Here is an 11,014-nt window from a genome sequence, read left to right as displayed (position 1 = left end):
TAATTATTTACATTTAGTATGAAAAAATAAATATAATACAAATATTTTTATGACAAGATTTTCATCAGATCTTTGTATATTCTACTACATAAATGCCATTTTACATTTTTTAGTCCAACCAAACGCCTTTCCTTTTAGTAACAAATTATTAAGTGGTCCAGTAAGGTCGACCTATGTTTAACATCCTACTGTGTAATTGGCTAGACCCAAAAATATTTTACGCTATCCTGGAAAAAATTAGATACATTATCTTTATTTAACTTGCTAGGACGACTTGATCAAAGCTGCGTGTTGCTCCCGCCCGTGTGGCCAGGGACAGAGCGTGAAAACAAGCTTCAAAAGTGCACCCCAGTCCATTCTTCTGCGGGCCCGCGGCGGCTGATTTTGCAGACGCGCCTTATCTGCGTGAAAACACACTCCGTGTGGCATACCTCATTACATTTAATGCTGCCCATATTTCTCGCGTTTTTTCACGCTGCGTTCTTGCGTGAAAAAACGCCCGTGTGGCCGTAGCCTAAAGCACAGAAAACATACTACTATAACCCAGAATGCCAACCGCATGGTAAAAAGCATTAAGTGTTTTGAGAGAGCTTTGCCTGTCAATCGTAGGCAGCGCCACCAGCGTTGCTATGCTGAGTGCATGGCAACGCTGATGGTGCTGCCTACGATTGACAGGCAAAGCTCTCTCAAAACACTTAATGGTTTTTACCACGCGGTTGGCATTCTGGGTTATAGTACAGTAATATGTTTTCTGTGCTTAAAGTCAGTTTTTCTCCATAAGGACAACATGGAAGATAATCTTTATTTATAAAAACATATGTTTTTAGTTGAAAATACTCAAAGTCTACTACATAAGAAATTGGGGTGTATTATGACTGTTAATGTACGTATATTAAAGTTTAATCATGTTTTGGGTACCTTAAAGTGTACTCACAATGGATCAAACTACTTTATTTTAATACTGGGAATAGTAAAATTTTGTTTAGAATAAGTTACCATGATTTACAAAACTGTACTGTAATATTTAAAATCACCAATCTTCGAAATTCATCAATTTGACATGAAATAGCTGATCTACCAGACAATTCATTTATAAATAAAAATAAAACAAATCCTCTACTTCATGTTTGTTGCTATACAAAAAAATCATTATTTGTTGTGTATCCTAAAAATGGGACCCCAGAAAATTTGGCTACACACTGTTCAGGTCTTGATTCATAGTAGCCCATCCCTTGCTTTTACCTCATGGAGATGAGGGTTGGTATCGAGGAATGCCACAAAATGTGAATCGGGCAACTACACACAGGAACACTGTTACAAAACTGCAGTTCGCGGCCCACAGGCTATCTGTTAGGCTTTATAGTATTCTGCTATGGTGGCAAGGTTACACTTCAATATATAGTTGATATTTTACCAGAATTGAAGGTTTCATTCATAGGAAACAGTCAAAACTTCGAGCAGGGCTATATATGAACCTTTATGACGCAATACTTGCATGAGCAGAAAAGAGTCCAATAATAGAATAAAGCTTATAGGAAGCTGATGGATTCCCTATTTTGACAGCAAGATTGCTTGGAGTTGGTTGGATGCCTTGATTTCACCTACCTAAACGTCGTTGAAAGTATACAAAATGGTAAAATGAAAGACAAATCTATTGAGCTCCAAAAAACAGCGACTGCAAGATTTGATCAACAACAAGTTTCAACAATTGCCAGGTGAGCTCAAGGTGTACGAAAGCATTGATAGTTTGGTTGCAGATAATTTAAACGCTCATCTAGAATGCTCAACAGAGTTTTTAAACAATAATAGAGGTCAGTGTATTGCCAAGACACTTAGATAAAAAAAGGGGCAGTGGTTTTATCGATGAGGAATATCAATACACCAAAGGGCCTCATTAATTAAACAAGGCTCCAAGTGACCAAAATGGTTAACAATTCAATAGAATGTAAAGTCCTGACTGGAACAAGTGAGGGGGGCATTTTGATTCCGAGGATAAAAATGTGCCCGTCGGAAGCAAACTTACCATTTAAAATGGAAAGATTCCAATTTCCGTTAGCTAAGTCATATGCAATGACAATCAATAAAGCACAAGGGCAATCGCTTTAAAGAGTAGCACTGTTCTTACCTAGACCAGTTTTCAGTCATGTGCAACTACTGTATATGTTGCTTTAAGTAGAGCTACACATAGTATTTTTGAAACCCGCTGGTAGCTTATTGTATTGCACAACTAACTTATTGTACAGTATGTTTAATCAATGGCTGTAAGTACTTGGACTAATGTTATTACTTGTAATATCTTCTTTGTATCACAATATTCACACACAATCCCTCCTAAATCCTCTATGCAAGATGGCGCCTCTTAAATGGAAGTGTCAGTCAGCTGTCTCAACAATATTTTTCGATTTAGATAATACTCTAATCAGTACTAGAAAAGGAGATAAAGAAGCTTGCTCTAAGGTAAGGCTATTTTCTAGTAAAAGTGAATTCATACTGTTAAACAATATTCTTATATTTTAAAAATATCTAGGAAGTAGGCCTCTGACGTAACCCGGAATAATCGAACGCAAAGGTTTTCGACTTCCGCGTTTGCGCAGTGGCAGTGTGTGTATTTACTCTCTCTCTCTGTCTACCCAATACACTCCCTTCCCAAGTTCCAAATTTCCAATTCCGTATTCCGTATGTGAATGTAATGAGTCCTGGGACTGAACTGGCTCGGCTCTTCCTCTTGCCTCATTGCCTGTAGCGTTTGCGTTTGTGTGAGTTGTGAGTGTAGCCGTCGTAGCCCAATTCCAATCCAATCCTTGAATGTCACACTCGGAAACTGAAATAGACGTTTTGAAGCTCTAACCTCAACAAAACGGTTCTGGCTTTGTAAAGGCCCGTTTTGCCAGAAGCGTCTCGCGCGTCTGACGCTCAGCGTCTATCGCTCCGCGTCAATCGCTGCCCACTGCTTTGCATTGTTTTAGGTTGGTCTATTTTGCCAGAAGCGTCTATCGCTACAGCCGCCAGCGTCTGTAACTGAGACGCAAGCGTCTGACGCGGACCACTGCTCCTGGAGCAGACGGAGACGCAGTCGCTAGCGATTATTACTGGAATAAGCACGTGTTTAGTTGTTGACTTAACTTTTGTTTCCTAAATAAGTTGTGTCACAAACAAAGTGGGGATTCAATAGGTAGTGAATAAGATGAAAACCCGATTGAAGCCATTTTGAACCATTTTTGATTGAAACAGCACACGACTGTTAAGTCAATTGTTAATTGATTTTCAAATATCTATACTTATTTAATACGCAAGCGGGGTTTTTGTGACAATTACTCCTCCGAAACTACTGAACCGATTGACATATTTTGGTGTCATCGGAAAGAGCGTAACGTGAAGTTGTGCAGGAAACTTTCTTTTTTGGGAAATAATTAGAGAGTGAGGCCCTTGGGCCCTTTAAAGTTTCGTATTTCTCCATAAGATTAACATGGAAAACACAAATTGTTATGAAACTCCAGCTGTTGTCAGAAATAATGAGTGAGAAGAAGAACGTATGTTAATTGTAAACAATTAATAAGTTTGTTAATTTTAACAGTTTGCTACAAAAATTTACTGACTCGGTTGAAATGAAATATTTAATATTTGAATTTAGGTTGGTGTAAATATTACAATGGGAAAAAGCAAGAGAGCCTCGATAAATTGATGTATTAAAAAGAAAACTAAATTAACACTGTGCTGCATTTCTTAGTAATCATTGAAAGAGCCGATTTGCAAACTATGGTAACATAGGAAAGTCATAGAATACCACCGATGAGAAGAAATATAGGCCTAATAATGTTTTTTTTTTTTTTTAGCGAATTTCCCTATAGGGAAGTAGCTATTACCGTAGGTGGCACGGTAAGACCTAGACTCGGGACCGATTTACTTTTTCATTTTGATGTCCCCAGAGGCCAAAAACACCATTCGTTCAAATTTTTTTATATGTATATATATATATATATATATATATATATAGACTTATATATATATATATATATATACGTCCGTGAACGCGATAACTTGAGTAATTTTTGTCCGATTTTGATGAAATTTGGTTTAAAGGTGTAAAGCGGGATAAACTTGAATGAGTTCGCGAACCAGCACGATCGGACCATGGGAACGGGGCTTTACGGGGGGTTTTATGGGGTAAAAATTGGTTTTTCTCACTTTTGACCCTCAAAACACAAAATTTCCCGATTTATCTTTAGACCTTTTTAAAGAGCTTAAAAAAACAAATAATTTAGTATATAAAAGTATTTTTTTTCGATTATTAGTAACGGAGAAAATTTAAAAAATTGTAAAGTTAAAATTCCCATGTTATTTTTATGGAGAATATTGTCAAATGTTGTAGTTTGCTTGTTTATGGATATATTTTGATCAAACTCAATTTATTTATTTTGTACTAAGCTATCAATATTTTACTCAAAAACACACTTTATTAGTTTCCTTGTAGCAGCAAACCTAGGTACTCGTTAAACCTAATGTTATTAAAATATATTTAACTGAAAATCAATTCAGACGAATGGAAATTCGCTTAGTTGGCAGGTTTGCTGCGGCGGGGGTATTTTTATTTATAATCGTTATTATATGGACAACCAATACGGCTATGAGTAAGGCTATTTGTAGAAAACACTAAAAAACAAGATCAGTTTTTGAAAAATTATAAGATATTTACAAAAAATGTTGATTATATCAATCTGTTATGTTCATCTTTGAGTATTTCCATAATCTTTGAGTCGAATTTTTTAAAGTCAACAGAAATTATTACTGTTATTTGTTTTGATTTAACGCCTGTAATGCTTAGCAATTGCTCGAATTCGAGCAACAGGGACACTAGTTAATTTAAAATATCCCTCTTCAGACCTCTTTAAACCTCTTCAGGGACGTTTTTTGAGATTCAAAGACATTTGAGATTTGTACGCAAATGAGTACAGATATTAAAATCAAATTTCTGGTTTCGTTTTAAAAGATAATGTAGTAAACTAAATATTATTTGAAAGGTGAAAGCATAAAATATCATAAACAAAAATTATTAAGTGTATATGTACATTATAAATGGGTTTCAGAAGACATCAAAGTTCACAAATTCACTGATTCACACATAACCTCACACAGTGCCCCTTTCAACTGAATATTTCCTTGCCTTAGAAACATGTAGGAAGGAAAGGAACCAGTGCTACCAACTTTTGAGAAGTTAATGTAACCAATAGTAACCACTGTACAAATGTGGGTGTTTGAGAATAATACAAAAAAATTGAAATAAAGTTAATGTACCCATATGAGCCTTACTCCCTGAAGAGGTTAAAAACATAGTACGCCCTTCTTCCCTAGGTTTGCAAAACATTTCTAATATTCATCATCGTCTAATTCCTCAGCTAACAAATACTTTACTATTTGCTTTTTACTGGTCATTTTCAAAAACACTCCTTTTGCCACCAAAGTAAACCACCTACTGATCAAATAATCGCAAGGAACAGACGCTTCTGGCAAAATAGGCCCGTGCGATAGACGCTGAGCGATTATCGCTCTAGCGATCATCGCTGAGCGTCAGACGCACCAGACGCTTCTGGCAAAACGGGCCTTAAAGTTTACTAGTAACTCTAGAAGAGGCGGTTCTAAATTTAGACTTGGCTATCACTGCCTCGACGAAATAGTCAAGTCAGTTGACTTGTGATGCTTTGTGGATGAGTGTGGACTTAATTGTGTATGTAGTTAACTAAAGGTGAAGTGATAAGCTTAGTTTTGAACCAGTATCCTGCTGAGTATGCCTAGTGTTATTGTTTCCTACTGAATCCTGAACCCAGTTTCTTAGCCAGACAATAATAAATGCCATAGGCCTACCTATGTTAGACCTACTTTACTAGCAAAAATACTTGTTCTTACTTAGGCCTAATTATATCATGGCAGGAATTCCAGAACCTGTAACAAAATGTTTGGCAATACTATCTGCCGTTACAAATGATACAGAAAAATTTGCCGCTTTGTTTATGGTTACCAAACTAACTAAAGGCGACCAATTGAATTCAGAGTGCAAAAAGCTACTGTTTGAGGCAATTGGATTCAAGTTTTTGAAAAGATTATTGTTGAGCAATGAAGTAGCAGCCGATTGCCCACCAGTAGTTTATAAATCTGTCGCAATATCAGTTGTTTCAAGTTTTTGCTCTGATGAAGCAGTTGCAACACACCCAGAAATGTTGGCAAATATTCCAGTTTTTCTTGAAATTGTACAGCAAGCTGACGAGGATGACTATGAAGACAATTTAATCGTCATAAATGAAACTTACCAGTGTTTGCAAAGCATTGCCTCCTACCCAGCTGGACAAAAAGCTTTACTTGATATAGGAGCCATTTCAAAACTTTCAGAAATCTATTCGCAACAGAGTTTTCAGACGGATGAGGCGCTGAATATATTGGTAATGTTAGCTGAGAGGTTTGGACCTCTAGCTTGGGATTCTAACAATCCTAAACCATTTCATGGACTTGTTCAAAAAATTGCTTTGGATTTTGAAACGGATAACAGTGAAAGAAAATTCGAACTATGCACCATTCTTTTGGGACTTCTTCGTAGCTGTCCTCAGAGCAGTGTTGCATCTACTGCCGGTGATGAAATATGGCCAGGATCTATTCATAAAGGCTTGAGTGATATTTTAAAAAGTAAAATTGGCAAATCTCAGCGAGACCCAGCTTTAAAGTTGGCTTCAGCAATGCTAGAAGTTTTAGGTGCAGAATGGTGTCTAACTGATGACGACAAGCCAAAAATATTCTTTTTGCTCTTGATTCAATTATGTTCTGTTGAAGTTCGTATGCAGCTAGAGGATAAGAATTTAAAACAAGCAATGGCTAATGCCGATTTAATCACAGCTTGCTTCTCAATGCTGGAGGTATTCATAGCATTCATAGCAAATGATACTCTGGATCTGGAACAGAAAGAGAAACAACAAATTTATACAGCATTGAAAGGAGCATTTGCAGCAGTAATAAATCTCTTAAACAAAGTTTCGAAAGATTATCCAAAAGTAAAGGATACTATGCTGGTTCAAGAAAAGGTTTTCATTTGTGCTATGGTACGAGTTTTATCAGCCTGGTTGGCCCAAGAAACATCTGCAATGAGAAATGCAATCTATGATTTGTTGCCTTTTATGTTGACCTTAGCCAATGAGACTTTTTATGCCTCTAGAGCTCGGTACTTTGCAGAAAAAGCTATGAATGCTAAGGGAGAGTCTACCATGGATGTTGAAATTGATCCTTTAAGCCAAGTTGATATCTTAAGGGTTATGTTGCCAGCCCTTTGCCATCTAACAGTTGAAGAGAAAAGCCGTCAAATTTTGTTGAGAGTCAAACAAGATGAAGTTTTGCTAGAATGTTTAACATTCCACTGGTCAATTGCACATTATAAAAAACCTCCTGTGCCCAAATCGGAGCGAAAAAAAGTTCGTACAGAACCTGACCCACCCCTCCCACCAAAATTATTGGAAGACATGAAGGATTCAAGAGCGGCTATGATAAGTACATGTAATATATTTATGAACATAACCGTTTTAGAACCTAAAATGGTTGAAGAGAGTCCTTTGTTTGAACTGCTGATGAAATTCACCTTCAACAATTTACCAGAGTTAAAGAACACCCAAGAAAATCTAGTGCTATATGGAAACATGGCTGTTTTAGGTCTATTGCTACTAAAACAACAATCAAAACGGGTGAAGAAAAACGACTTCTCTATTTGTCGATACATTCAAGCTACTATACGCTTTTTATGGGATGCGTATGTTATAGATGAATGCAATGATCCACATGCTCTTGTAGTTTCAATAGAATATAAGAAAAGTTGGATTGAACTGATGGAGTTGTGGTTCCTAGGAATGCAAACTCTTAGTGCCGTTCTTGCCCTTATACCATGGATTTCTGAGTTTGCTATTGAAAGCGGCTGGGCAGAGGGAATAATCGACAATCTTCTTAAAGTGCGATCAGGATCTTTACCAGCAAACACCAAATCTGCATTTGAGGACTTCTTATGCAATCTTGTCGAAGCAAATAACAGTGTCACCCAAGTGCTCAAGAAACGGGATGCATTGACTGTTTGTCGCAACCATAGATTGATGGAACTTGGAAAGAAATTGTTTGGGGATTAAAATTCCCAGTGCTCAAGGTCCAGTTATTACTAGATATTTCCAAACCATCATTAATAAAAGAAGTCAACTTTCAATTTTTGAATGAAGTCTAAACAAAAACATTACTATCCTACCACTTGAAAATTATTTTACAAACTAAAAAACCGCTATAAAACAACTAATCAATTGTGTAGAAAAATTGCTTACTAAAAACACAAGTAGAATAATATTACCAAGAAGTGGTTTTAAGATCAGTGTTCTGTGTTGAGTAACATTTGTTTATAACTCCTCGTGTTAATAATTAAAATGAAAAAAAAAAAAAAACTAAAAACTATTAGTGCAATCTAAAATATACAGACTGTCGTGTATTCTCCCTCTTCATTGTACAAAAGGTAAGCAGTAGGTATGAGATGCAATTAATTAGGCTACTTGAAAACTTTGCTAGGCCTAGGATTTTATTTAACTTAGGCCTACATCCAATTGTTATCAGGGGGTTTGACCTTCACCAAACTCATCATGTTTAAATTCAAAACCCTCCAATGTTTCTTTGCTAAATGCCTGTCCACCATAGGCCAATGCCAACTGAACCAAACTGCTACCTAATTTTTTTTTCTTCAAATATGATGATAGCCCCCTGGAAAGTAAGTTAATGGGAGTGAATCTTAAGATGTATGGAGTCAGGCCAGAATGAGTGTGGGTGTGCGGTGATTACATAAGGTAAACGCACCAGTAGCTGACAGTATAAGAAACTATACTCATTACTCACTTAATAATCCGTGGTTTTGAATAAATAGGAACTAAAGAGATATTACGGATTTTATGTGATTCTAAATTTAATGTAGTTTTCAAATTTGTCATACAAAAAGGGTTTTTAAAATATATTTTATAACATTTTTAAACTTAATTCAACCTTTGTACGTGTTCGAGTGGCTGACAGTGAAAAAGTGCTTGTACCAGTAAGTTAGCTGACTGTCAGTTGTCCCAGTAGCTGACACTGGAACTATAAATGTACTAGCTGCTAAACCTAAGGGTTTTAATTTATAAGACGAATAAAATCTAACTTAATAATTAAATTATAAAATCATGTAAAACGTTGTTAAGAAATTTTATTTTACATATTTTAAAATAAAAAATATATTCATTAAAAAAATATATATTTTATATATTTAAAAAAATATACATTTTTTAAGATAATTTGGCTTATAAATTAACACCCCAATTTTATCATGAAATTGTCAACAAAGGTATAGGCCCTAATTGATAAAAATAATGAGCCTAATCATTAATACTATTTTAGAAATTTAGCGAAATGACAAAAAACCAAACTTACTTTCTTAACAATTCCATTAAGGGAATCGACTAAATGTGATGTGTACAGACAGGGTCGCTTTCAAACCACCACCATTAAGCGAGTATGGGCTAAATTTCGCTGATTTGTTTGTAAACAAATCAAGAATAAACATATGTTCTTCTAACAATGCAATCATGTGTAAATATTTTTAAGAGACCACATTATAACATTTGTTAAGAAACTCAAACTGTCAGCTTCTGGTGCACTGTCAGCTACTGGTGCATTTACCTTAACTGTAAGTAGCCTATAGCCTACCCGGTGGCGACCGCCGGTCATGACATTATTGGGACACTTAAACTCGAGACACTTTTACACATGATTTAGGCTGGCGTGATTTAAGTTTATTTAATTACAATTTTTTTATAAAAAGTTAACTTAAGTTAGGCTAGTAAAAGCTGTCTTGCAATTATTTTTTTTAAAGTTTTATTATTGGCAAATATTTTATATATCTACAACGCGATATCGTGTAGTTTTTAGCGAATTTCCCATATAGGGAACTAGCTGTACCCACGGGCTTTGCCCCGTTTAACTTCATAAGTATTCGCATGGCTCAATCACGTCCCGGTTGAAGTTCGTTCGCTACGCTCACTCACCTTTAGGTTGGAGCTCGTTCGCTGCGCTCACTTGTTTTCAGGTTAGCTCGTTCGCTACGCTAACTCGCCTCCAGATTGATATTCGTTTGCTACGCTCACTCACCTTTTGGTTGCAAATTAGCTGTTGTCATAAGTTTTAAAAAGTCATCCCTTTTATTGTTTATAATAGGTACTTTGATAAAGGTTTTTATGTTTTAATATTTAACATTGGAGAAATTAAACGTTGTTAAGTGCACAGGTGTGCTGCGATTGGGGTTAATACATTTGGACTTATTCAAAAGTAAAATAGTTTTCTGTGCTGCACTCTGTAGAAACACTGTGGCACTATTTCAAATCATGACTAATGCTAATACAGAATGTTGTAATTATTCAAACCTACAAAACAGTTGGTGAAAGTAAACATCTGCTTTTAAATTAGGCTATATTTATTTGTAAACATTGTAGATCAAAAAGTCTGACATTGGGCCACTTAAAACCCTCTGGGGCAGAGCCCTTTTGACAGATCTGCACCAAACTTCACTCGAACCATCCTTGAAAGATGCTTAATAATGCCTGAAAGTTTCATTATAATCTGTCAAGCGGTTTCGGAGTCCATAACGTATATACACATATAATATATATATATATGTGTGTCCGTTAGCATGATAACTCGAACAAAAATTATCCGATTTTCATGAAATTTGGTATGAACGTGTAAACCTACATTTATTCTAACGAGTTCGCGAACCAGCATGATCGGACCATGGGAACGGGGGTTTATGGGGTAAAAATTGGGTTTTTTCCCATTTTAGACCCTAAAAACATAAAATTTTGGAATTTATTTTTCAACCATTTTGTAGAGCTTAAAAAAGAAATAATTTAGTATATTGAAGCATTGTTGTATGCCTAAGGGTTACGTAAAAAAATCATAAAAGGGCAAATTTAAAATTCCCATGTTATTCTTA

General features: G+C 35.8%; 1 protein-coding gene across 4 annotated transcripts in view; it reads left to right on the top strand.

The window, feature by feature from the left end:
• The first annotated feature begins 2,348 nt into the window (after nucleotides 1-2,348).
• Nucleotides 2,349-11,014, top strand: part of LOC128983627 (N-acylneuraminate-9-phosphatase) — a 31,309-nt gene continuing 22,643 nt past the window's right edge. For 2 of the 4 annotated variants that reach the window (XR_008489881.1, XR_008489880.1), the window contains exon 1: nucleotides 5,619-8,518. Coding sequence is in view for 1 of the 4 variants with exons in the window: in XM_054402987.1 (XP_054258962.1) it covers nucleotides 2,350-2,457 (108 nt within the window). In the remaining 3 variants the exon portion in view is untranslated. Of the gene's footprint in view, nucleotides 2,458-5,618; nucleotides 8,519-11,014 lie in introns of those variants that run through there. The other 2 variants (XM_054402987.1, XM_054402988.1) reach the window with 2 other exon arrangements.

Source organism: Macrosteles quadrilineatus, unplaced genomic scaffold (assembly GCF_028750875.1).
Source record: "Macrosteles quadrilineatus isolate MER2022 unplaced genomic scaffold, UCM_ALF_1.0 Scaffold_1__1_contigs__length_201487025, whole genome shotgun sequence".
Lineage (NCBI taxonomy): Eukaryota > Metazoa > Arthropoda > Insecta > Hemiptera > Cicadellidae > Macrosteles > Macrosteles quadrilineatus.
This window is presented reverse-complemented; position numbering and strand designations above follow the sequence as displayed.